Source organism: Melanostigma gelatinosum (genome assembly GCF_949748355.1).
Source record: "Melanostigma gelatinosum genome assembly, chromosome: 22".
Classification (NCBI taxonomy): domain Eukaryota; kingdom Metazoa; phylum Chordata; class Actinopteri; order Perciformes; family Zoarcidae; genus Melanostigma; species Melanostigma gelatinosum.
The window spans coordinates 13,451,590-13,479,289 of record NC_136655.1 but is presented as its reverse complement, the minus strand read 5'-3'; the positions used below and the strand labels follow the sequence as shown (position 1 = coordinate 13,479,289).

Below are 27,700 nucleotides of genomic sequence, written 5' to 3'. Positions count from 1 at the left end.
GATCTGAACGTTAGAATTATTGGAACAAAACATAAAAATGTGTTGAAACTTAAACATTTTTCAAAGTGACAGCCACAGCAGGCACAGATTATTAGTGAGCCCTTTATTGAACCAGAAGATGAAAAGACACATTTTCAGGGAATATCAGAAACCAAAGTAGCAAAAACTTTGAGATGTAGGGGGAAATGGAAATGATTCAAATCACTTACATTTTCCTCACATTTCAAACAGTTGTAGGATTTGTCATAATGCCCAACAGGAAACTCACCCATCTTATTTTTACCCTCCTCATATTTGACCCGCTGGAGGATGTGGTGAGCGATGCGACTTCTGGTAGCGTTGCTGAAAAAAGTGTCTTTGTTGTGGATGATGAAACTGCAGAGAAATGCACCAGTTATTACAAATCTGTCTGCTGTGAGTGATACTTCACGTGTGTGTGTGTGTGTGTGTGTGTGTGTGTGTGTGTGTAGTGTCGATTATTATGCGAACAGCAACAGAGAAAATATCAAGTGGCAAAAAAGCACAAAAGCGGAAGAAGAAGAAAAATGTTGCAGGCACCACTGTTGGATAAAGTTCAAGTATTTCTCTGGGATGAGTTTCTAAAGAGCTGTTTCGTAAAAACAACAACTCACTGGTGTATCCTTGATCGACTGAAGGGGGCGGTAAAGCTCTCGTTCTCCTCCAGGTCGGGCAGAGCGTCGTTGTCAAACTTCATGGGCTTGCGGGGCAGCCAGCCGCGACACTTGTTGATGCGCTTCTCCATCCTGCAAGCGAAGTCGTCTGTTAAAGCTTTCTGCTGTCGTCAGCCGATCTCGTGCTGCTTCCTTTGACTGAACACTCACCTGCTCATGAACTTCTGCCGTCGGTGCATGAAAAGGATTTTCCTCCTGGAACATGCAGGACGTGGGGAATGATTAACTTCGAAACATAATGCAGTTCAGTAATGAGGAGGATAATAATACAAATAAAAGGTACTTTCACTACTACTACCACCAATACTACCGTTACTATTACTGCTTCTAACCATTCTTCAAGTATATATTCGACCATGTTTGTACCACTACTACTACTGCTGGTAATAACAGTATCAAACATGAAAGGTAGCCAGTAGAGTTCTTGGACCACTAGTAGCGCCATGGAGCAATGAGTCTATGAATGGGCCCCTTGTTTTGTTTGTATTGTGCAAAAGCACACAGGCGACAGATGCACATGTCTGCCGCTGGTTTCATGCTAGTCCGCTGATTGACAGCTGGTGGCGGTAACACGCAAAGAAGTGCAGCAATGCACCAAGAAAAGCAATGAAAAAGAGGCAAACAAGATAGCAAACTTGGATGTAAACGCTTCATTTTTCGAAACATTCAAAAATAGTCAGCTTTGTGAATATCCTATGAGGAAGGAACTGTATTCAACATGATTTTAGACCTTTGGTGAGCCATTGTGAGGGTGAACATAACTTATTTGTTTCCAAAAAAAACTCCGCAGGGCACCTTTAAAGTTTTTTTTTCTTCCATTGTAAGACAATTCTATGAGTGCTTGTTGTCTCACCTGAAGGGCATGCGGATGTTCATGAGCTCTGCGTAGCGACAGAGGACGTCCCATGGTGCGTGAAGCTTCAGAAAAATCACGTCACTGTTTGTCAAAGAGGCCTGGGAAGAAACCAAACACAAGAAGGTAAAATAGCTGAAACAGAGAGGGCCACAAAATAGAACCTCGGCACATGAATCAGCATCTTATCTCAAATATGACAAAAACAATTCCACGCAAGACACAAGCCGGCTGTTGAGGGAGACAAGGACCATTGTTTTCCCCTGCATGTTCGAGATAATGATGACCTACCGCATCGGCAGGTACTGCAGAAGTTGATACACACACACACACACAGATCACACACACACACACACACACAGATCACAACAGCCATATGTTCCACTTGTTCAAATTCAAGTCTCTCAAGGAGAAAATTGCCATCAGCACATTTGTATCTTTGCGAGTGGCGGTTGGCCAACGAGCGCCACAGCAGCACTCTGCGGTCAGACCTTGTACGAGCGGGCGCAAAATGCTGGGAGCATTTTTAAATTCAGCGGTCTGGCCATTGAGATTACGTGCTTTATAGGACTGAGCATCAAATCGCTCCTTCACACATATTGGTATTGATGTTGCTCATGTCGCCCTCTATGATTGCAGACGCAGGTTTGCCAGAGTTAATTACATCAAAGCCAATTCTCTGTCCGACGTCAACCTTCCAGGCTTTGTGTTTTTATTTGCGGGCATCCGGTTTTTTTTCCGAACAAGTGGCTATTTTTTGCCCGGCAATTTGGCCGGAAAGAGAAGAAAGATTAAAAAAAGCTTTACTGGGCAGCGAGAGCAAAACATATTTTGGAGGCCTGATGTGATTAGAAAGGTCACTCTTCAGGTGGAGCCCCCTCATTATATATTCTGCCCCGCTGATGTGCCCTTGAGCAAGACACTTAATCCCCACCAGCTAAATAAACGTTCAATTAATCATTTTTATTTGAGTCATTAATGAAGTAAATATGTCGCATCAATTGGTTCAAGCTTTTCCGATATAAATATGCTCTCATACAGTACCTTAGGCGTGTGCCAGTTAAAAAATTATTAATTTTAAAGTGGCTACAATCAATATTTTTTATATGAACAAAGGAGCAAATGATTATGCGTGGTGTGAAAGGTGTTGCTTGTAGTGATGAACCCACTGAGAATTTTGAACCAACACTGTGGAGCTTTGCGATGCATTTTAGTGTCTTTCAGCTCAGAGTTGGGGGGGACTAAAATTGTTGGAAAAGATGAGTGGAGATAGTACTCACATTCTTCAGGGGACGAGAAACACGATTTCAAATAAATGCCAGTATTGCTCTGTGTTTGCTGAACGGCACTTCACAAGAAAAAAAGTAGACAGGAATGCAGATTGGTCCTCCAAGACCCCACATCCCTTGTTTGTTTAGCATGTGTGTGTGTGTGTGTGTGTGTGTGAGAGACATGAGGATTTAGCTTAACCCATGTCAACATAGTGTAAATGTTCTTTCTTTACCTCCTTTTCCATCTGTAGGCCCTCCGCACGGATGTTCCGCTCAAATATCTCCCTCTTCTCTGACTGCGAGCTGGTCTTCCTGTAAACCAGGATGTAGTCAATGCGACTCTTTCCATCGCTGAAGCAAAGGCCGCTGGACTTACTCCTCCCCTAACAGACAGAAAAACAGAGAAAGAATCAGGAGTGATTAGCATCCATTGAAAGGATGAGTATACTACTTTGTTTTAAACGACTTCTCATTCGTCGTTTATCATGGATGGAAAGGAGCAATGACCTCATGGAATCCAGAGATCTCGTTTCACCACTGACCTCCCGGACGCCGGAGTCCGGCTTGGTGTTGTCGTCGCGGATGCTGCTGTTGGTTCCCTGGTTGAACAGGGTGGAGTCGTCGTCTCTGGATGGGCTGCTGACGCCCTCTGACCTTTCTCTCTCAAGCAGCACGTTGACATCCTTCACAACTTGAGGGAAGATCAGCAGAGTGTAAGTAATAACGCTGCAGGGTTGCCCGACTGCTGAGTAAATATTTAGATACCTAACAACAGACATGGAGCAACATTAGAAACTATTTGCAGTCATGTTTGTGGCCACCGGTCAAATATTCACCCTCCCTTTACCTCTATTTTGGTCTCAACCGACTTCTGAGCAAAACATTTTTTTGGCTGCTTAATAATACATTTTATTGGTGTAGCGCTTTAAAAGGTACTCAAAGGCACTTTACATGTGCAGTCACATCAAACACATTTCACCGGAAGCTGCCCAGTACCACGACATGACATGACCCGACTTCCCTCACTTACACGCCATAGTTACATTTGAACAAGTCAAGGTACAAGAAGAGCACAGAAAGTTCGAGCCCTTGTGAGGCCGGGTCTCACCGAGGGGAGGCACATCGTCCTGAGTGCTGGAGTCATCGGCTTTGGACGAGGACTCCTCCATGATGTCTGCCTCCCCACAAGAGGGGAAGGCAAGAGGCTGCGGCAGGACTCTGCGGCGGTGGGGGCTCCTCCGATGGGGCTCAGACCCATGTAGAGAAAAACTCACACCTACAGGAACACAAAGAACTTGTTTTCATTCAAATTTCTATCGTCATGTTTTGGGGTCCTTTCTAACTGGAAACTCTCTGGTACTACTTGTCTCTTGTGCGATCCATTTCTCGTAAAGACACATAACAATAGAATACAAAGAGCTCACAGTGAGTTCTGAAAGCAACTAATGTACTGACTAGCAGTAAACATGTACTTTCAAACCCCTTTGACGCACTGTCAGCTAATCTAAGCATGGTGAGTTGTCTCCATTTACGCAAGACCTGTGCTTACAACTGTAGTACTACGTTAGGGGGTTTTCCTCAAAGACTAGTCGAATGCCAGTTCTTGTGCCCACTGGGGGGGGGGGGGGCAGCAGAAAGGCTGAAAACACAACATTAGCCATGTTTCTGTCAATAATTGCATGCACATTTTCAAGTCTAGCATTAAAAAAGATGTATGGAAACATCAACTTCCAAAATTGCGCAAAAAGGTTTTTTTCCTGGCATGACATTTTTTTTTTGTCTTTTTTCAATAAAAGAGTTAAATGGATGATGGAAAGTCCTTTGCCGAGTAAGTTCTGACGTGGCAAACTTAACTAATTTCTTCTCGGATATACAGTATATACATGAATATTGTATTTGTCTCTGGAGAACATGAAACATACACTATAGCAAATACTAGCTGACATGTAAGAACAATTAAAACAATTTTCCTCTCGTGGATCGGTTAGATGGCCACGGCGACTTGTTTTGTTTCCAGCTCGTAACCTTGTACTCCGTTTACTGGTAGATTACAGCCATGCATACAGCGTAGCCTATACTGCAAACTTCTGATGAAACCAAGCTAGTTTATTTGATCAAAAGCAGTCAATGTAAACGCACTTGATTTGTATTTTATTTCTTTGCAACATTTTAAAAGTTTGACAGTTGAATGGACTATTCTTTTTATCTTAGAAATTTTGCAAACAGTTGCTTTTAAATTTTTTTTTTACAAATCTAGCAGACACAGAGCAACATTTATGCTTTTAAATGTCTGCTCTGTTAAGCACTTTGTGATATTATTGTCTGTGAAAAGCGCTATATCAATAAAATTCATTCATTCATTCATTCATTCGTCTTCATCATCATTATGACACCTTCGACTTTGCACACTGTTATTTAACCCACAGTGCATCCAAAAATATTTGTAAGACAAGCTTTCACAAAAATATTCACAGGAAGTGAAGCAAGTTATTGCTTCAGTCATTATTGATTGTTCGTGGTCAAATGTCAGTATAACTGATAAAGCTAGCTGTAGGGTCAAAGTCCATATTAGCAGTAAATGACAAAATGTGTCCAGAAAACCGGGTTAGAAAACCAATCACACGACCGCAAACTCTTTTTCCTGGGTTGTAGTCTGAAGGCAAAATTAGAAACGTTGGAGTGAAAAAAGAAGAAGCAGGAGGAGCGAGTAAGACTGTGAGAGAAAAAGGTGTGTGAAAGTCAAAGTGGGAAGACCCACAAAAAAAGGAAAAGAAAACGACGGCTCGGTAACTTCTATGTCCGTAAGAAGGATTAACCTTGGAACACCTTGAAAAGACGCACTCCACGGGAACACACAAGCTAATTGGGTCGATTTGTCAAGTTGACTGTGTGCTTTTGGGGGGAATTATTCAAAGCTTAGCAAAACAGCTTAAATCATCCATCTTAATATGTCCGTATCTCTTACTCTCAGTCCCTCTTGAGAGTTGGACGACTTCAGTACAGCTGGGTGTCTTGGAGGCCCGTGCGCTGGATTTTCGTTTGTGACATGATGGTGACTCAGCTACATTTTTTCTGCTGAGCCGTATAGAACCGGGGACAGAGATAGAGGTCGGGGGAAGCGTCTCGGCTCTTTAATCAGCCGCTGATGCTTTGGAACATTGTAGCCGATGGCTGCAGTGAATAGAAACACGTACCAGGGGAGATATCAGCGCTCAGCGTCCTGCTCCTTTGCCTACAGTGGTGGTAAACCATTCACTGCGCTGGGGTTTAGGTATCTAAACAGGAGCTGCAGTGGTCAGACAGGGCAGAATTTATCAAGAGATAAAGTAGAGCAGCGGTCCAACGCCGGCCTCGTTAGACACTTTGCTTACTATAAATATTGGCCCTCAAAGGACTGACACATCAAATATTAGCCTACATCATGCTGCTGTGCCGAGACATTGGCCAGTCAAACAATGTATCCATCAAACTTTAACAGCCCTATGGTACTTCTGTAACCCAAGCCACGGTTGAGGTCACATGGTGCTGAGGCTTTGGCAGCACACATAACTGTTCTCTTCAGAACTCAGGAACAGGAAGTGCAACTTAAGGTGTTTCATCAGCTATTTGATATGTATGACATGGTCTGTTTCCACATTTCCTCTCATGTCCTATAGAAAGAGTGGCTAGTGACTACAAAACCAGGCAATATACACAACTTACAAGCTGTGGATGAACAGTCCTACGCAGCAAACTAAAAGCTAACGATAGCTCCAGTAATGTTAGATTAAGGGTAACTCTGATATTCCCAGTTCTAAATATATACTTATACTTTTTTTTATACTTTTATGTATCATATGTCAACAATTTGAATTCCTCAACCTAATAGTTTGGATACAAGTAGTATTTGGAGGAAGTAGTTCATGGAAATGAATGTGTGCAGCAGTAGCCTGTTATTTCAATGTGCCAGATACATAATCAGCGTTTCATACACTCACATTTCACTTTCAGGCTGTAGCTAGTATATTTATATATGTATAAGCCACTAATCATTACAGGAAATAAAAGAAATAGTCTGTGAGATCTTTGAGATTGCTGCTTTCACACTTGCACAGTATTTACCACAAATATACTCTCGTTGATTTAAGGGTTTCGTTGTCATCTCTGTAATTGTCACATTCTTCAGTCCAAAAGTCAAAATGAATTGAAAAAGATTGATGTAATCATCTCCAAAATGAACATGATTTTATCTAACGAAATATTCTGCTTCAATCTATATTTTTGGGGGTTTAGCCTTTCAAATATAACATTTCCACGCATCAGCGAGGCACGCACCTGTACTAATGGGGCTGTCTAACAGCAATCTAACAGCACCATAAACCACATTTAATGACATTCAACCATATCTCCATCTTTTTAGGGTGGTAACGTCATAAAACATGACATTAAACCATATTCTCCATCTTTTTAGGGTGGTAACGTCATAAAACATGACATTAAACCATATTCTCCATCTTTTTAGGGTGGTAACGTCATAAAACATGACATTAAACCATATTCTCCATCTTTTTAGGGTGGTAACGTCATAAAACATGACATTCGAAGAATCCTACAAAAAACCTCAGTCAAAGCTTTGAATGTAAAAAAAAGTACATTCGATGACGTCATAGAATTGAATTATGGGAAGTGTAGAACCCAGTGTTTTTTAGAACTTGATCAATACTTTTGACCATTTTGTATTAAAAAAAACTAAATTAATAAATCTGCTTCTCACAAGGACCCTACTTTAAGTGTGATAACTAAATCAGTGGAGTGTACCTTTAACATACATTTGGTTTGGCTATTAATTACTCACACAATTAGCCTGCAGTACCACAATATAAGCTGCAAGCCATTATATCTAAAATCTATAGTTGACAAGGGACCATTGCCACATCAAAGTGGGTTTTTATGAACAACTACTTGATTTGCTTATCATAAATAAAGCCCCATTAATTGTTATTGTTTGCCCCTTTGGTTTATGAGACAAAAAACAAACACGTTGTGGCTCCTTGCGTAATACACATTCAGCCTGGAGATGACAGCTCACACTGAGAGGAGAATAAAAGATTGCTGCGATGTGTTGCAGAGGGGATCAAGTGTCAGTCACTTGTGAGGAGCCGTGACCCATTTCTGTGTCTTACAACTGATGCAGCACGGAGGATGAGGAAGTAGGGTGTATGAAAACAAAATTGACATTCACGATGAAGAGAAAGGGGGACAGCTCGGAGAGAAGATGAGTGTGTGAGTGTGTGAAGGTCAAATGCTTGTATGGTCACAGGGAAAAGTGCGCAAAAGAGATGAAGCAGCAATACATGAAAGAGAGCACTGCAGCAAAAACTAAAAAAACAAACATCCACTCTGGTGAACAAGTTGCCTTGGCTTCAAGACAACTTGATGACACTCACCATGTGAAGGTGCAGAGAGGTAGACAGGCAGCGTCACCCCTCCGAGGGGAAGAGAGGGAGAGGGAGAGGAGAGGAGAGGGAGAGGAGGGAGCGGGGGGGGGGCTTCCCACGAGAGCCGCAGCAGACGCCAAAGCAGCCAGAGGATTTTATCCACACACAGGCGCACATGCACACGCACACACGGCGGTCAGCCCTCCTCCCTCCCCATCCCCAGCCCTGACGCGCGAATGACCTCGCTGAGGAAAACAAACAAACACGACATCCCGCGGGGGGGAAACCAGCATCCCCACTTTTTACTCCTCACTCCTCATCGCCGCATCCGTCGATCCGACATCCCTGCACACACACACACACACACACACGCACCCCCCACACAGACGGATCTGTCAGAGTGCAGATGCTACGACCGAAAGCTCTTCTCTGGAGAGAAAAAAAAAACACAAGCATGAGCAGGATGTTTACAGTGAGAGAGCGAGAGAGAGAGAGAGAGAGAGAGAGAGAGAGAGAGAGAGAGAGAGAGAGAGACACACAGACAGAGAGAGAGAGAGAGAGAGAGAGAGAGAGACAGAGAGAGAGAGACAGAGAGAGAGAGAGAGACAGAGAGAGAGAGAGACAGAGAGAGAGAGAGACTGTTGAAAAAAACTTTATTGACACTGCTTTTTTAGACATTCCAGTTCCATCATTGAGATAAAAAAACGAATTATTTTCCGAACACGATACGGTATCATTTAAAACGGTTAACCAAATAAGGTCCAACAAACATAACCGTGTCTTTAATTGTCTGCAGGCTGAGATCTGACTCTCACTTAGTGCCCACTTTGTCCAGTTCTTTGTTCACTTTGTGAACTATCTTCTTGAGTCTGTATCCTTCCTGCTTCGTGAGACCTCCTCTGTCCTTGCTCCTCATGTGAGATCTGGCAGAGCTGGAGAGCTGCTCCTTGTCAGAGAGGTAGTCCTCCACTCTGACTTTTCTCACGTTCTTACTCCTCCTCAGAAACTCCTTGATCTCCTCCACGCTGTAGCCTCCAGAGCCCCGAGAGCTGCCAGCACCGTGTTTAGAGGGCTCACTGTTTACAGCAGAGTTCTCCTCCTGACTGGACTCAGAGTCCTCCCAACCGGACTCAGGGTCCTCTTCCGGCCTGGACTCACACTCGGCTGCTCCTCCACTGTCTGTAGTTGCCACTTTCTTGGCCTGTGAGCTTCCTCTGTCTCCTCTCTGTTTCCTCTTCAGCTGAGGGGCCTTGAGCTGCTCCTCGTCTGCTTCCATGGCCACCTCCCTCCACCTGTCCTCCAATACTCTCCCTCACCTCCTGTACCCCACCCGTCACCTCCGCTCTCACCTCCTGTACCCCACCCGTCTCCAGCACCCTCACCTCTTGTACCCCACCTGTCACCTCCACTCCCACCTCCTGAGCCCCACCCACCTCCTCCACTCTCGCCTCCTGGGTCCCACCTGTCACCTCCACTCCCCCCTCCTGAGCCCCACCCGCCTCCTCCACTCTCGCCTCCTGGGTCCCACCTGTCTCCTCCACTCTCACCACCTGAGCCCCACCCGCCTCCACCACCCTCGCCTCCTGTGCTCCACTTGTTCCCTCTTGTCCGTCCTGCTTGTCCCCTCTGTCCTCAGTACCTCTCTGGTTCTGGTCTTTGTTTGAGCCGTGTTCCCCAGGACAAGCTCTGCTCATATGTCCGACTCTCCCACAGCTGTAACATTTAAAATCGTTCGTCTTTGCAAAGATGACGTAGTCAAAGTCGCCCACAGTGATCTTGAAGCTGAGGTTAACCACTCTGCTCCTGTTGCTGGGGATCATGAAGACATGTCTCCTGTGAGACAACACGTGCTGCACCAGCGGAGACTGAAATCCAGAGGACACCCTTGTGTCCATGTTTGGACAGCTCTTTGATGATGGCATCGCTCTTTATGAATGGCGGCACGTTGGACACAGTGACTTTCACCTCCGGTGAGGCGAGAGCATACGTGGGCAGGAAGTGCTCACCCACGGAGATCCCGTTCATCAACACCACTTCCGCAAGTTCTATGCTGTCCAGAAAGATGACCACAGCGCTGTTCATCCGCGCTGCGGACTTCACGTGGCTGTGGCCGACAACTTCACCCACTGCCAGGCTGATCTCCTCCACCGAATACCCGAACCGCGGCGGGATCTTCACGCCGTGTTCCCTGGTTAGCTCCGTCAGGCGCATGCTAGCGTTTAGCACGCCGACAGCACCTGCTGCCCGGCTGCACTCCGCTCAAAAAAGACCCAAAAAACTGATAAAAGTACGCAAAAAAAACCCCCGTGAACCCTGCACACCCCACTACACTATCATACCCAACATTAGCCAGTGAAGAAAAATGTCGAAAAGTCGTTAATTCTCGCTCTCAAAACTCCGCTCCTGCAGCTCCGCACACCTCCTTCCACTCAGAGAGAGAGAGAGAGAGAGAGAGAGAGAGACAGAGAGAGAGAGAGAGACAGAGAGAGAGAGACAGAGAGAGAGACAGAGAGAGAGAGAGAGAGAGAGAGAGAGAGAGAGAGAGAGAGAGACAGAGAGAGAGAGAGACAGAGAGAGAGAGACAGAGAGAGAGAGAGAGAGAGAGAGAGAGAGAGAGAGAGAGAGATAGGAGGTGCCGTGCATCGTTCTCTCCTGGCAGCCAATCAGAGGTTAAGCTGCTCTGTCAGCGGCCAATCGGAAAAAAAGAGTCTGTCAGTGTTGCTGTTGCCCAAAACAATGACAGTTGGGACTGATGACAGTGTCAGTGTGAGACTTTTTTTCTGCAATAATCCAAAACGCAATGGAAAAATCCCATTTTTGGACAAACCAACCCAAACTTCCGGGTTGGTTTACACATCATCACTGCAGCACTCTATGGACAGGAGAAACAACCGCGGCCAGAAGGCGATTGTGTTCATTTTAACAGGGGAGACGGACCTGGTTCGATCTGTTCATCGTGTTCGTAGAAGGACGCTGCTGATAATTCAGCTATGGTCTGGGCCATAGATTCTTACTCAAGCAGACTGGACAAACATATTCAACTACACAAACCCTCTGCCGAAGCACTCTCTCTGCTACTAGGGCAACCAATAACTCTTTTAATGTGTGAGTATCGTGACAGGCACAGGCAGTGGGCTGGCTGTGCAGGTCGTTAGTTCTGTGCTGGATCACCTGGTGCTGATGAGTTGGCAAGCCTACAAAGTTCAGTCTGCCTCGCTGCCTCACTGCTTTCCTCAACTGCCACATGGTCTCCTGGTTTGGTTGATTTGTTTGGTCTTTTCTTTTACCATGCAGCGTCTTCCTTATTATTAACATTATTTTCCACTCACACTGGCGCTCCTATACACCACTGATGTTACTAATTGTTGGAATGCTGTTAAGCATCTTCGTGGGAAGACAACTAAACCCTTAAATCAACGAGAGTATATTTGTGGTAAATACTGTGCAAGTGTGAAAGCAGAAATCTCAAAGATCTCACAGACTATTTCTTTTATTTCCTGTAATGATTAGTGGCTTATACATATATAAATATACTAGCTACTGTCAGGATCCAGGATCCCTGTCTGACCTGTTCGGTGTTACCTCTGTTTCCCCTGATCTCCTCTCCTCATGTGTTCTGTCATTCCCCTGTTTGTTATTGTGTGCCATGTGCTCTCTGTTTGTCCTCTGCCTCCAGACGCCTCCCATGGCCACACCCTTGAGTGTGCACAGCTGAGGACACTCCAGCCGATCACCTCCTGCTGCCTGACACACCAGACTCAGGGCCCACTAATGAGTCTCCTGTCACTACATAAGCTCTGGCCCTGCAGTCTGGGGTTGTCAGGTCGTACCGTCTTTCACCCGCGTCAACCCCGTGGCGTCCTCTGCCCTCCTTGTGTGTACGGATTACACTCCGCCGCTCTGCCCTCCTTGTGTGACACGGACTACTCTCGCCGTCAAGCTGCCAGCCCTCCGGTGTCGAGCCACGGGCCTCACACCGTCGATCCGCCACTCGGGTGTCGGACCACGGGCTCCACACCGTCACACAGTCTCAATAAAACCTGTTAATAGTAACTTCTGTCTCCTGTGGTCTTGCGTTTGGGTCCTACCTGGGAACTCCCACATAACAGCTACAGCCTGAAAGTGAAATGTGAGTGTATGAAATGCTGATTATGTATCTGGCACATTGAAATAACAGGCTACTGCTGCACACATTCATTTCCATGAACTACTTCCTCCAAATACTACTTGTATCCAAACTATTAGGTTGAGGAATTCAATAAAAGCCCCACAGAATGAATCCTAACTGAAATGCTTGTGATGAGCCTGTCATTTAATAACCGGTTTGTGTTTATCTAACATTATGATTCTGTCTCCTCTCCCCCACACCTCACACCCCATTTCAAAATAAAAGCCCCAGAGAGTGAATTCTAACTGAACTGCTTGTGATGAAGCCTGTCATTTAATAACCTGTTTATGTGTCAAACATGATGATTATGTCTCCTCTCCCCCTCCCTCCCCCCCCAGCCCCACCCTTTCAAAATAAAAGCCCCATGGATTAACTGTATATAAACATTAAGCTCAAAATTAGGCTTTTTTGTTGAAATAATGAATGCTCTTACTAATACTGCGACAACTACTACTGCTGCTAATATTTATAGTATTACTACTGCTGCTAATATTTATAGTATTACTACTACTACTGCTGCTACTACTTCTACTACAACTTTTGCTGTTGCTACTATTACTTGTGCTATTACTGCTACCATCAATATTATTACTACCACTACTGCTATTACTACCACTACTACTATTACTTACACTACAACTGCTTCTACTGCTATTCATGGTACTACCAGTACTAATACTACTACAGCTATTAGTACGACTGCTACTAGTACTACTACTACTGCTACTTCAAACACTGCCATTACTTTTACTACTACTACTACTACTACTACTGTTATATTAAATACCACGACCACTACTACAGCTATTACTACTACTACTGATACGCGGCTACTACTTCTTCTAAATACTAATACTTCTTCTAAATACTAATACTTCTACTACTTATGATACTTCTACTACAACTACGACTACTATTACAAATATCACTACTGCTACTACTACTACTTATTCTAATGCTACTAATACTTCTACTAATAATACTTGTACTTCAACTACAACTTCGACTACTATTACTACAAATATCACTACTTCTGAAATTTGTTTAAGCTACAGAAATTGTTCAAATATCAAAATGTTCAGCTCTTTCAGGAGAGGGGTGCTTTGACTTTTCATATTTGTAATCTTTAAACATTTTGAATTAAGCTTCTCAATGGATGATCTCTATGGAGAAAATCTTCAAATCCTGTTATACTTCAACTTTCAAAGCCTTCTTCTTCCTCATACTTTCAGCTATAGACACCATAGTTAGACATTTCAACTAGAAGGTTTTTCAGCAGTGCAGTTTAAATGCTTTCGGGCTTCAACATTTTTCAGACAGATAGTCTCCCATTTCTTAATTGTCAGCAATTTTTTCACAATTAATTTCAACCTTCAGCATTCCAACGCATTTTCAGCAGGAAATGCATTTTCTAGTTGTTCTTCTCATTCTTTTTTTTATAAGTAACATTTTGTAATAAATTCTTTTATTTTGGACCCTCATCTTTTTGTGTATTTTCCCTGCCTTTGTATCAACTGCGAGCCAGTTCACTGCAATATGCTGTGTATATATATATATATATACACATGTATAAATCTCATATCTTCTATCCATTGCTTAGTTCAACCCCCAGACTCTTTAAACACCCATGTATGAAGTCCTGTAATTTCCGGACTACAGAGCGCACCTATATATAGGCCGCACCCGCTAATTTTTAAAAGAAAAAAAGAATTGTACATAAATAAGCCGCACTTGTCTATAAGCCGCAGGTGTCCCCGTTGAATGGCAAGATGCTTTTAACAGTACTAAAGTTGTCTTCTTCTCTGAACGTCATAACATGTCCGACTCGCTAGCTTCTAAGATAATTTTAACATTACCGCCAATGGGGAAATGCTAACCGCGATTAGCATTTGCGAATATAATATATCTTGGTACATCTTTTCATGCTTCATACAGACATACTTACAGACTAAGGTCTCTCAAGGCTACCAAATGGAAGAAGTAAAACGAAGCAGCGTGTCTTCTCATGAGAATCTAAAAGCAACGAGGCAACAACTGTTGTTGTTGTAACTCGTAGCTCTGAATAGCATTTATGGCTAACTGGCTTGGCCGCTTAATAGGGCTGATGACGGCGCTGGTCACGGCGCTCGCTAATCGCTCCAATAACAGCTGATTCCTCCACAGAAATGCAGACTTTTACTGCACAACAGCTGCTAGCTGTTGTGCTAGCAGCAACGCTTGAAATTAGTTGTCCATGTTGAAATGAATTTCTGGTCGCCCAGTTTTTTTTTTTCCGGGTACGGGTCACGTGATCGTGAGTGTGACGAATCACGGACTGCGACGTCATGGCTGGTAATGACCAATCCAGTAGCGAGCACGGGTGTGGGCTCATGTTTTCTAACACACATCCGTATCCGACTTTAAAAGCCGCAGTCTCAAAGCGTGTGAAAAAACGTAGCGGCTTATATGCCGGAAATGACGGTATATTGTCTCTGTGAAGGGCGCTCCTATCTGCTGCTCCGGTAAACTGAGGGCTGGTAGTTTAAAACCTGCACTGTACCGCACTCTATACATACTCGTGCTGCTGTCGCAGAGAGTCTCCTGACTGGCGCTGCAGGTGGGCAGCGGGGTGATTGACAGCGACGCTGGGCAGGACACCGGCTCCAGGTGCTCGTTGGTGGGCGGCACGGCGGAAACCTCGGAGTGAACGCAGTCCGGACTGGGGAGATTCTGGCCGCTAGCTGGGAAGGGACTCTTCCAGTGGGAGAAGCCGATGGCCACTTGACCCCCGAGGTCAAACCCTGCAGAGGGACAACAATCAGAAGAAAGAGAGATTCGGCGAAACACATATTAAACTCTTACTTGAATCTTTCTCATGCGCCACATACACTTACTCAAACCTCCAACGATAAAACTAACATGCATTTTACAAGCGTCACAATGAGGGATGACATTGAATGTGCTTCTGTCATTCACACATGATCATAGGGGAGTTCTGTTTTGTTGAATCTACTGGAGAGACTCTGACCTCTTGACGGGCACTTTGTAATGCTGGTGGATCAATAACGGTCCAAAGTATCACAGGAATCCCCTTAGCAATGTTGCCCTCTAGTGGTGGAAGCTGTCGTCATCACTAAAACGGCCAACGTCAACTGTCATCAGGCATTACACAGCATTTCACTGAGTGTTGCAGCTGCAAGCAACCGTGTTTACAGATAGCAGGAGGTGCTCAGCAACTGACCCGTCTCTAATGTTACAACTCCTACAAACTAATAATAATAATCATATTTTGCATGACTGACACAGGAAAAGCATATTCTTAACTAAAATCATGTTTTTGCTCCCATGTTTTTGTTTCAGACTTAATAAAAACAGATCGGTAAAGCACCTGGCAATGGCTTAAAGGCCAACGAATGATTATTCCACAGACTGCTGATCAGCCTGGCTCGCCTCCGGCCTTCGATTTATTCCTCAGTAGGCTTCTCTGCCGGTTTCATGACGCCCTGAGACTGGTGACCCAGCTATGCTCAGCTCTGGGTTGGCAAGGGTCTGAGCTCCGTGTCTCTGGCAGGTTGACGGGGCCAATCAAGACGGCAAGTTTTGTTTTTCTTCTTCCAAACACATCAGAGTCAAGTGGCACTGTAAGTTCAAAAAACGATCTTCTTTCAGTCTTTCTCATGATGGTGTTTGCGTTTAATGATTCAACTGCCGTCTTCCGCTTTGTGCATTTTGGTACAGTTGCACCACATTAAGGTTGAACAAACAGTGTTTTTTCCAGGGAGCTCGCACTGCTCATAGCTACACCTACAAAAAGTGAAATTCACTGTAATACCTAATATACATCCCACGTGATCAATTTGTATGTTATCCATCATGAGCAAGGGCACGCAATGTAGTAGAAAGCGTGCTAAAGTCTGCAAAGAGAGGTGGTCGGGGTGGATGGTGGTTCTGAAAACACCAGACCGCCGTCACCCAGGAGGCCGCAGTTTGTGTCCTGTGTGAAACATGAAGTCAACGTAGTGTTGACTTGTTATTCACGTAACTTCTGTACTGGGTTAACACCAATTCCATCGTAAGTTGAACCTCAACCACAATCTTTTCCAAAACCTAACTGAGTAGCTTTGCTGCTTAAACCTTACCAAGTCGTTTTGTTGCCTAAACACTGCAGGGGCTTGCACAGTTGCACCGATTGCTTGTGTTGCTGGACATTAGGAACACAAAAAATGTCTTTCACAAGACATCATTGGGATACGTGAGGTTTTTTTCCCCATTGACCCTCCTTAGTCTTATCCCCAGCTGCTACTCTGTCAAACTGTAAGACATACAGACCACACTACCGTTATGTAACACTCCGGGGGCAGGTAGGACTAAGGAACTCACTCAACCTCCCCCCCCCCCCCCCACCCCCCATCGTCCCCCCACCTCCTGGTGTCCTGTCTGAAACACAAAGCCCAGCAGATTTCAAAGGAACATCAGCGATGAACAAACACAGCCCGATCAATAGCAGAGTTGTGAAAGGCCCGGCAGTCTCTCAGCCTCCCAGCTGGCTCCTCACACAGCACATTCTGCCGGAGGATAGATTCTGACGTAAATCTCAGCTATACATCTCATATCAGCTATTTTACAGTGTCGACCGCGACATGGTTGGGCGTCCCCGAAAAACATGTTTCAGCTCAAGTCAGCACCTGCGACAGAGAAGGTCTTTATTGTCCCTGAGGGCAATTTGTCTTGTACAACATCTTTTGGCAAGAAAATCTGACTGCTGCTCGGAAATTATTCTTTTTAGGACATTCCGCAGTGTGTGACAGTTTGCAAACAACAGGAGTACAGTAAATTAAGCAGTATTTTACATGTTTAAATTCTCAATGCAGCGACAACTCCACACTCTAAACATCTGTGTATGAAAGTAATGCCCACAAGGAGAGGTATTGCCCGAACAACAAATGAGCCTTGCCCACTTCAAACCAGTGAGAAGAGCACGGACAAAAACTGAAAATATTGTGTTGTTGTGTGAGTATATGACACACAGTCGGAAAGCTGATTGAGAAAATAGGTTTTCAGGGTCTTTAAATTCAAGAAAGCCAGAAAAAATGATGATCTCACAGTTCATAAAGTAATACAATTATAAGAGAAAATTGCTTCTTAAGCAAGGCCGGTGGATTTTAGACTTTCAGAAATGGGTTGTAGATTAACCTGGTCCAGGTATGGTGTAACACAATTCAAAAAAGCCATTAAGAACTCCATCGAGCCAACAGTCCTTAACATCCCATGAAAGTCACCTGAAATGGCGGGAGGGGCGGAGATGGTAATCTACACCTGGCATGTATCCGAACGACCTCCAAAAGTCACGGTGTGCGCAGCCTTTTCGGACATAGTGTATTCTAAGCAATATCTATGTCGCAGTCATCAGAAAAAAAAGTGCCCGCGTGGCTCTCTGAGGAGAGCGAGGCCCAGATACGTAGCACCTCCACTTCCTGACACCCTCAGAGGTAAGACAACAAATGCAGGTGCAGGTATCTGGGCCACACGCTGCACGATGCAATAACACGTTTCAGCTGAGTGCCTATCAGCATACAGAGACTTGCAGTGGAAGTCCTTGAGGTGGATGCAGGGCTGGTGTGGTGGGGAGTGTTTGATGTTTCCACCATGTCCGGAGTGTGTTTGTAACACTTTAATGTGTCAGAAGATGCAGAAGATGCAGATGCATGAAACAGCCAGAGGATAAATGGAATATCTTTCCGTATCCTCTTGATGTAAACGGCACAGCAACATCTTCTAACCCTGTGCCGAAGAGTTCAAAGCTTCATCAAAACGTTGACATTCAAAATCAACTTTTTTGTCTTCTAACAGCACCATAAATTACATTTGTATTACCACAATAACACTGTGGTATATTGACCAAACTCACAGTTTTAATATTTTCTATATTTTCTCAAGTAATAATATAGGGATACACTGCTCAGACTTTTTCAGTCCCGATACCAATTTATATGACACCTGAAGTTCCTCGGTACCCGTTTGGAATTCACAGAATAAAAAGCAAAAAGCAGAGTCGGCACAACCCAGAAACACCACAACCTAAATAGAGCTCTCGGTTCTAAGGACGTGTATAGCAGTGATGCCGTCAATGTTGTGGAAGTTTCAGCATGGCACATTTTGCATGTCATCCTTCGCTGAACCCCTGCCTCGGGGTGAAGATCTCTGTCTATCAGCCACACAACCACAGTGAATTCCTACAACAATGAAGCAGGGTGGAATTAATGCTAGATTATAATCGATTAGAACTTTAAGGAACCTACAGTGGTGCTGACTGGTATTTTCCTCTCAGGGCTTTTAAATCACAGGCAGCACACTAACTTTTTGATGACTGATGAGTGCGGGGCAAGACCATAGATCTCTCCCTTTGTAAAAAACAAAACAACGGTCTCAACGATCCAAAGCTCTCCCTCAGCACTTCATTAGTTGTGGGGTTTTTTTTAGCACAGAGAGAGAAGAGAGGGACACCTGCATGCAGCAGCACAGCCTCAGCTGAACCCAAATGCTCGACTGTCACAGCAACCGGCTCACTGCCTCTGCCACCAACCGGGCTGTCATACTCAACGAGAAAGTGTCAAACGGTAAGGTCTGAATGTTGCTAAAAAGCAAGGGGTTGCAGTTTTTACAGGAAAATGATTTCAGACAACAACGCGCTATCTCCTGTCAGCGGCCCGTGACATACGGACAAAGTTATGTCTTTACATTTTCTTACTGCTTAGCAAATACCCCCCCCCCCCACCCCCCCATGGCACACTGTCAGTAAGCTTTGAATTAATACAGCACCATACTGTAATGCAGTAAATCCTTTAAAATGTAACACATCACCAACCCAGATGAATATGGTCATTCATTAAGTTTTCTCGTGATGTCACAGCTGACATTTTTGACTTTGTCATAGTAGGAAAAGTACAGGTGTTACTGGTAACATTAACGATGGCTCTGTTCTGTTCAAGTGTCCCAGTAAGCATGAACAACACCAGGACCCTGCAACTGGAGCCGCTGAATTCCATTTAGCGGCTCCATCAAATCTTTATTTGTACCTGTGCTTTTCCTGCTGCAACACATGCTAGTTTTCGTACTGAAGTCGAACACTTGTGTTGGAGTTTATTATGTGACCATATTACTTTGAATATCATCATAATAATATGTCACTGATGTCTTCACGTGGATCGGATTCAGGCAATTTCCTCGATATCCAGACATTCCCTGCTTGGTTCATGACTGTGAGGATCTGTGGCAGCCAACAGGAAAGAATGTATCCCTTAATCTTATTAATCTTATAACAATAAATAAGGCGAGGAAAAGTATTTTTCACTTTGGCAAGTAAAAACTTTGAATATTTCAGAATTAGTAAGCGATTTATCGAATCTGAATCCAGTATGAAATCTCATTAGGTTTAGCTTTCATTGAGGCGGACACTAGAGTGTTGAGTGGCAGTTTGATAATCATACACAAGCTGTAGGTGCAAGCGGAAAATTCTAAATTTAACTCATTGGAATTACAGGTGCAGCCAGACGACAATAGTTAAGCAAGAGGCAAACCTGTTGTGGCACATTTATAAATTCTGTGTATGTACGTGGAGAGCAATGTAAAGCATCCATGTCAAATTCCTTGTACGCATACATTTTCTAGTAGCAGGTCGTACATTTCCGAGTTCCGAATCTTTCGGAAGGCAGCATGAGTACAGCCTCATAAACCTCTAGCACGACTGCAGACTCTTAGTAAATATTTCTCTAAGGGGACGACATCTAATGTTAAAAGATCGCTCCAACGATTTGGCATTACACTCTTTTCTTCCACATTGCCGGAAGAGTCACGATGGAAGAGTTCTAAAACTGAATAAAAACTCATGCAGCATAACCAGAGGTACTTCACACAATCTTCTTTTTTGTCAATACCGGGTGCCTCCCATTAACCACAATGCACCTGGGCCACCAGGCCTGAGCTTGTAGCAGAGATGAGGAGCTCACTTTTTTTCTCACCCCACATCGTCAGAATACAAGATTTTCCTGTTGAAATTTGAGCAGCAGTGATCATTGTAAACACACTTTATATATATATATATATATTTATATTTATATATATATATACACAGTGTAGAATTGTTTTGTCTTTTTTATATTTGTAAATAATGCACTTACCAATGGTGATCTGACTGACACAGCTGTAGAAGGTTCCAGAAGAGGCATTGTAGCTGCTACTGCTGGGCTCACGGTCTACGACAGGGGGAGAGATCACACATTATGTACAGTGTGGCATCATGTAGACTCGTCTATCCAAAGCATATTGTAGTGCAACAAATATTTGTTTAGCACAGGTGACCATAGTGTTAATTACTTTCGCAGCCATTGCTTTTGTAATGAATGTGTATAGCATTTCTGGGTATCCTACAATTCCAAATGTGTCCACCAAGCCTAGTGCTGTTCCTCGAGGCTTGAGTAAAGCCATGACCCTGCAGCAGCGTAACAAGAATGAAATCCCCAATCCTGCAATGTTAGTGCCCCGCTTCCACATCGAGTCACACGAGCCCATAACCCTGGAAGGCTTACAGGACCCCTTCATTTGAGGGAATGATGCCTCAATCCCAACAAGAGTTGTTTTCTCGATTGATGAATTCATTGTTTGGCGTATATGTAATGTCACAAAACAGTGAAAATGCCCATCAATTTCCTTGTTGATGTCATGCAATGTGTTGTTTTGTCCGAGCAACAGTCCAAAATCTAAAGAGATTAGGTTACAGCGATATAAAAAACAGAGAAAACCATTGGAGAAGCTGCAACCCAAGAATTTTGGCAGTTTTGCTTAAAAGATCGCTTCAATTATTAACCGATTCGATGACTCATTTCACAAGCAAATAAAAAAATCTAGCCATTGCAATTCCCAATTTTTTCAGTTTATTTGCGGGAGTAGAGGTCAAGATGCTTCTGTGATGAACTGCAGCTTCAGTCAACGAGCTACATTTAAACAGACTTGTGACATTTTCATTGCCATCGGTAACTCAAATGTACAGTACTCGCACAGTATTCCATTATTTGATTGGTTGGTTTGTTAGACACTTGCTCTCAAAGAGGTTCCAGTAGGAGCAGGAAACTAAAGGGCTAATTTGGAACTCCAAGCAATCAAGGGAGCTGGAGGTTAAATCAGACCTGGGCATTGTACGGCCCACATCCGGCCCGCGAGCTGTTGCCGTCCGGCCCGCGGGAGGTCATTGGGAAATTAGGAATAAAACGTAAATAACTGTACATCATGCACAGAATAGAGCTGCATTGCTTTTATTTTGAAGGCGACTTTTGTTGTTTTTTTTCTTCTCAATTTACATTTGTTAATGAACGTATGTGAGCAGCAGCGTCACTGCAATGTGTTGGCACTGAGCTTACGGGAGATGTGAGTTAGCCGTTAGCCCTAAAAAATGTCAGCCTGTGTTAAAAAAAGAGACTGACAGTGTATCATTTTTCACAAAATATGGACTTTAAGTGTTTCTTCACTGAAGTCAAAGGTAAAGCCGTGTGCTTAGTTTGTGGAGAACAAGTCGCAGTGTTGAAGGATTACAACGTGAATCCTCATTACGAGATGAAACACAGAGAAATATGAAAGATTGAAGGATGCAGAGCGGGCACGGATGTCTGAGGCTTTGCCAGCTAAGCAGCAAAAGCAACAAGGCATTTTTACCAAGCTTCACACATCCAGGGATGCAGCCGCCAAGACCAGCTTTGTGATATCCCACTAAATTGCAAAAAACAGTAAGCCATTCTCTGATGGGGAGTTAATCAAAGAGTGTTTGGTGGACTCCGTTGCACTACTATGCCCCAAGAAAAAAGACGCATTCGAGAATGTGCCGCTCTCCAGGCGCACCGTAACGAGGAGGATCGAGGACATCGAGGGGAATCTGGAGCTTCAGCTGCAAAAAAAAGCAGACAATTTCGAACTTTTCTCCTTGGCTCTGGACGAGAGCTGCGATGTCCGCGACACAGCCCAGTTACTCATCTTTGTACGTGGGATAACGAAAGACTTCGTGATTACAGAGGAGCTGGCAGCAATGCAGTCAATGAAAGGGACGACGGCGGGGAGTGATTTGTTCACGGAGGTCAATGCATGACGTTCGGAATGCCGAACGTCTCTTCACGTGCAGTGTGGATAATGCTCCCAGTGATGTTCAGCTCCAACTCATTGACCTGCAGTCTGATGCAGTGCTGATGCAGTACTAGCACTGCTGGAGTTGTATTCTTCTCTCAAAGAAGAGAACTTTAAACACATGAGGAGGCATGCTCAGAAGATGTTGGTTCTCTTTGGATCGACCTACATCTGTGAACAAACATTCTTTGTGATGAAGTTGAACAAATCCAGATCCAGATCCTCTCTCACTGACATCACCTGTCAGCTGTCCTTCACATCTCACCTCACACATTCAGCCTGATTTCAGTGCACTTGTTCAAAGACTAGATTTCTTGCACTGAACTGAAAAACAGAAAGAGGTAATTTGTATAGTAATAGTTATAGTAATAAAAGTACTAATTTTGCAAAAACATAATCCCTGTCAGTGTTCTACTATTATATATGAATTTTTTTTTTTGAATTATTTGTTTGGATCATTATTTCTGCTGCAGATGTTTTAAGTGGAGCTCATTTGAACTCCTTTATACTCTGTTGTTCAGTTTGGGTAGTTAGGAAAGGTTTAACAAATTATAATGTGCAAAGTAACTAAAGCTGTTAGACAAATGTAGTGGAGTAAAAAGTACAATATTTCCCTCTGAGATGTAGTGGAGCAGAAGTACAAAGTTAAATAAAATACAAATACTCAAGTAAAGTACCTTGAATTTGTACATAAGTACAGTACTTAAGCAAATATACTTAGTTACATTCCACCACTGATCATAAGATTTACTCTTACCACTCGCAGCTTATAAAAACCATACAACATACTGCTTTTATGAAAGAGGTGGAATAGTATTGAGCAGGATTGAGTTCAGTCTATTGGTCCGGCCCTCCACAACAGTCCCTGTTTCTCATGTGGCCCCTTGGGAAAAATAATTGCCCCCTCCCTGGGTTAAATGATTCATCTGTCTCAGCAGAGGAAACGACTTTCTGTGGCACTGCAGTCACTGCTTCAAGGTGCAGCCCAACATTTTTGCATTGAATAAAAAGGCCCATTTAGCAATTTCATGAAGTTTTCATTTCCCTATTCTCTAATCTGACACCAAACAAGAGCAACTGCAGCACACATTCATCACTGACAGGAAGTCTTTTCACACATTTGCTTCCATGTTATGAGATAAATCTGCAGGTATCATTTATTACCAAAGTGATGGGAAGTCGTGGCATGGAATTGGACAAACCATGTCAGCCTCTGAGCAGCTTCCAGTGGTATCCATCATTTAGAATCAATGGCATTTAATCATTTTTCTTTATCATCCTTCAAGATTTGTGTACAAAGTAATTTCATTCACAATCTTCAATGACTCTCGCAATTTCACAGGTTGATAGATAGGCTGGTGTTTCATTGTGAGCAGCAGGCAATGGATGCAGGGTTACTTGTGGTTCCGAGAGTCTCAAAAAGACGGATGGGAGCCAGAGCCTTCAGTTATCAAGCTCCTCTTCTGTGGAACCAGCTTCCAGTTATATTATCATACTATTACTATTACCAATATTATTGGAAGTCATAATTTGTTCCATCATCATTATTATGCCTAATACTCTCATTATATGAATAATTTCTGTCATATGTCTTCAATGTGTTGTAACTCTGTCTATCACACTTCTGTCCATCCCAATAGAGGGATCCCTCCTCTGTTGCTCTCCCTAAGGTTTCTTCCTCTTCTTTCTCCCTGTTAAAGGGTTTTTTGGGGGAGTGTTCCTTGTTCCGATGTGAGGGTCGTGGGACAGAGGATGTCGTATGTGTACAGATTGTAAAACCTTCTGAGGCAAATTTGTGATTTTGGGCTCCACAAAATAAATTGAATTGAAATGAATACGAAACCATATACTCTGATGCAGCAGAGGTGCCTCTCCGTGATCTTTTCACCAAGGCAGTTGACATTTTAAAACTACAAAGGTGCGCTCAGTAGAGTGCAGATCTCTACCAGGTGTGCCTGCAACAACCACTGCTGTTGTTTCTCATTGAATGAATACAACCCACGAATGAATAACCCCTCGTCTAGACCGCAAGTGTACCCGCATGTCACACAAAACAGATCCGCTCTCATTTTTAATCTGCAGATGTCTAAACCAGCTCTGTGAAGGTGCTTGTCACAACTCCGTCTCACAGAAAAAACGTGGCTTGAAGCATATATTTAGTCTTCAAGTCAAATTTTTACGAAAATGCGCGTGTAAACGTGAGCTGTGTGTGTTGCGCCATTAGCTGATAGCGAATGCACACAGTCCAAAACAACAAAAATTAGCAGTTTTCTCACTGTATCTCACTTGCCGCCCCTTACTGTTCAAGAGTAGTGAGTGATGAGTCAGCAGTCAATCACTGGCAGTATAAAAGGTGTTCTGAGAAAGTGTGTCAGTGCAACCATGAAGGGTCCATGAGCATGCAGCCATAAATGAGCACCCACAATATTATGCAGTTTGGTGCAGCAGCATGCATCGAAATAAGTTGTGGACAGAGATGCACACACGCTCACCCATGCACAGCCGATCTCGTTAGGATCTCATTATCTCCTGGCGGAGATAATAAAGAGCACTTATGAGTGTGTTCCCCAAACACAGACTGAAACATTTTCAAGTTAGAGGTTGTCATGGAAAATTTAGGGCAATTCAAATTCCCTCATGAAAACTAACATGACTCAGCACTAGTAGTAGTGGGCTCTAACTCCTGGAAAATGTTTATTTAAATTAAAATATTTCTGAAATCATCAATTTTGCTTCGGACCCTGATTGTGCATAAACCAATTTCAGAGCATCTGCCATCAAAATCACAGACATGTTCATCTATCTGGTTTAATTCAAAATTCATTCAGGGAGGTGCTCAACTTATTCTTCATATGAGTCTCCATCTGAGAATATTGTGATCCATAGTCATTTTTTATCATATTGGAGCACCCCACCCACATGTCCGCCCACGCTCAACAGTGAAATTATAAACAAGTAGGGGGTGTAATGTCAACCACACAATTAATGACATGAAGAGCAATGATACAGTTTTGTCTGGTCCCATAAGATGCATAGGATGCCTTTACCTGCGGATCCGGAGGAGAGGCGCGTCGCGATGGCGCGGTGAGGACTGCGCGGGCTTCCCGGACAGACCCGCACCACCTCCTCTTGACATTGCACACATATGACCTGGTTCTCCTGATTTTCCCCGACCTTGCTGCAGCCCACGTGCTCTCCCGTGGCCTGGATCTTCATACCTGCGCTGATCTGACGGACCAGTCGCATGTCCGCTCCTGCCTCGTGCACCAGCATCCCCCTCACCGGCGGAGTTCACACTTAATATTACGCATGGCTTCGGCGTGTGAAGGCAACAACTTCTCACGCACCCACCTAAAGCATCCTTAAACTCCACCCACTGCACTCGAATCCAAGCTCTGTTTATTCCAAGGCTGCTGCCCGCACCAGCTCACGCTCTGCTCCACGATGTCAGCCTCCCTCGGCTCGTGTCGCGCTTGATGGTGCAGTCTTTACCTCTTTACGCACGACTGCAGATTCGACGGCTGATTCACGTGGTTGATGGGGTCGCGATGTCAAGTTCCCGTGGGAAAATAAGTGGTACCAAGACAAAGAATTTATAAAATAAGGTCTCTATTAAGTCCCACTGAGTCTCTATGATTCCCAAAAGGATTATAACTGCGAAACCAATTGAATAAAAACGCTATGTCGCTATAAATTCGCTGGAGGACCAAAGAGACAGATACGTTTCACATCAGCCAGGGGTGGAAGTATCCAATCACATTTCCTCTCCTTATTGTAACTAAGTTGTATGTTTGTGTAAAATGTACAACAAGAGACCAAAAAACAAAAGGTGCTTACAAAAATAAATTATTATTTTAAAATATATATATATACAGTGGTGTATAAAGTATTCAAAAGCCATACTTGAGTGAAAGTAAAGATGCCTTACTGGAAAACTACTCCAGTAAAAGTAAAAAGTCACCTATTAGAATACTACTTGAGTAAAAGTCTTAAAGTATCTGATATTTATTGTACTTAAGTACAAAAGTACTTAAGTATCAAAAGTAATTTTCTGATATTAAATGTACTTAAGTATTTAAAGTAAAAGTACAAGTAAATGCTGTTCATAAAAAAGCAAAGGGTCAGAATTTTGAGAATTATGAAGTTTATTCTTTTAAGTGCTGTGGCCACCATGACCAAGGACATGGAGCGTTGTTCAACATAATATATTGTACATAACTATACTTTTGCATCTACTATGAACTTATCATCATAATTCTCCGAAAAGCAATATGACACTATGAAGGAGTTGTAACAGTGCGTTTATAAGTATGCTCATTCCGACTAGAGGATGTAGAGCAGTGATTCTTAACCATAGGGCCGCGGCCCATGATTGGGCCGCGAGCGCCACCTAGAGGGCCGCAAACAACTTTCAGTTTTGCACCTGTGGGCGCGAGGGCCGCGGGACCGCATAGGTTATCAATTGAAGACACCAGAGATATCACTGTTGTCCATGAGACGCTCAGTTACAATATAGCTTCCCACCACCTGGTGGCGGTAATGCGTCAGTCAGTTGTTTAACAAGCTGCAATAAGCAGAAGAAGACACTCAGCAAGCCGCTAGCCTGTAGCGAAAGTTATGGATAAATTATTAAAAAGAAAAAATGAAGACGACAGTGGTGCCATACCCCCCAAAAGTCTAAATGTGTGGTCAAGTACAACCCTGACTTTCTTAAGTACGGCTTTGTGAACGGAGGCAACGAGGCAGAGCCGAGGGCTCAGTGTGTGGAATGTGGGCTAATGCTATCAAACGAAGCACTGAAGCCTTCAGAAATAAAGCGACACCAAGCGACGAAACATCCAACGCTCGTGGGAAAGCCTGTTGGGCTTCTTGTTGTGTATGCAGGTTTACATACACATGATAATAAATGTCTTTGTGATCATCACATTGTATCATCTCATTTATTTAACAAGGGTTTTGCCTGTTCAACACCGGCATCCTCGATCCCTCTCCTTCCGTTCCTACGGCTTGTTTGCGCAAATACGTCACAAAACATGTCCGTGTTTGGTATCCCAGCATGCCCAAAATCCTCATCTTTGCAAAGAAATCATCGATGTTCTTTCATTTCTTATGGTTTCTCCACAAAAGGAGCCCAAACACACACTGTCCAAAGT

At 43.7% G+C, this 27,700-nt stretch overlaps 1 protein-coding gene across 1 annotated transcript in view; it reads right to left on the bottom strand.

Annotated features, from left to right (window-relative positions):
* The window catches only part of LOC306795592 (anoctamin-4-like), a gene marked incomplete at its 5' end in the record, with an annotated part of 43,973 nt that extends 18,153 nt beyond the window's left edge, over positions 1-25,820 (bottom strand). The window contains 10 exons of the mRNA XM_079294146.1: positions 269-375; positions 633-764; positions 843-887; positions 1,546-1,646; positions 3,050-3,199; positions 3,359-3,507; positions 3,925-4,092; positions 14,957-15,181; positions 20,558-20,632; positions 25,595-25,820. Of these exons, the coding sequence (XP_079150272.1) occupies positions 269-375; positions 633-764; positions 843-887; positions 1,546-1,646; positions 3,050-3,199; positions 3,359-3,507; positions 3,925-4,092; positions 14,957-15,181; positions 20,558-20,632; positions 25,595-25,820 (1,378 nt within the window). The remainder of the gene's footprint in view (positions 1-268; positions 376-632; positions 765-842; positions 888-1,545; positions 1,647-3,049; positions 3,200-3,358; positions 3,508-3,924; positions 4,093-14,956; positions 15,182-20,557; positions 20,633-25,594) is intronic.
* Between the last annotated feature and the right edge of the window lie 1,880 nt (positions 25,821-27,700).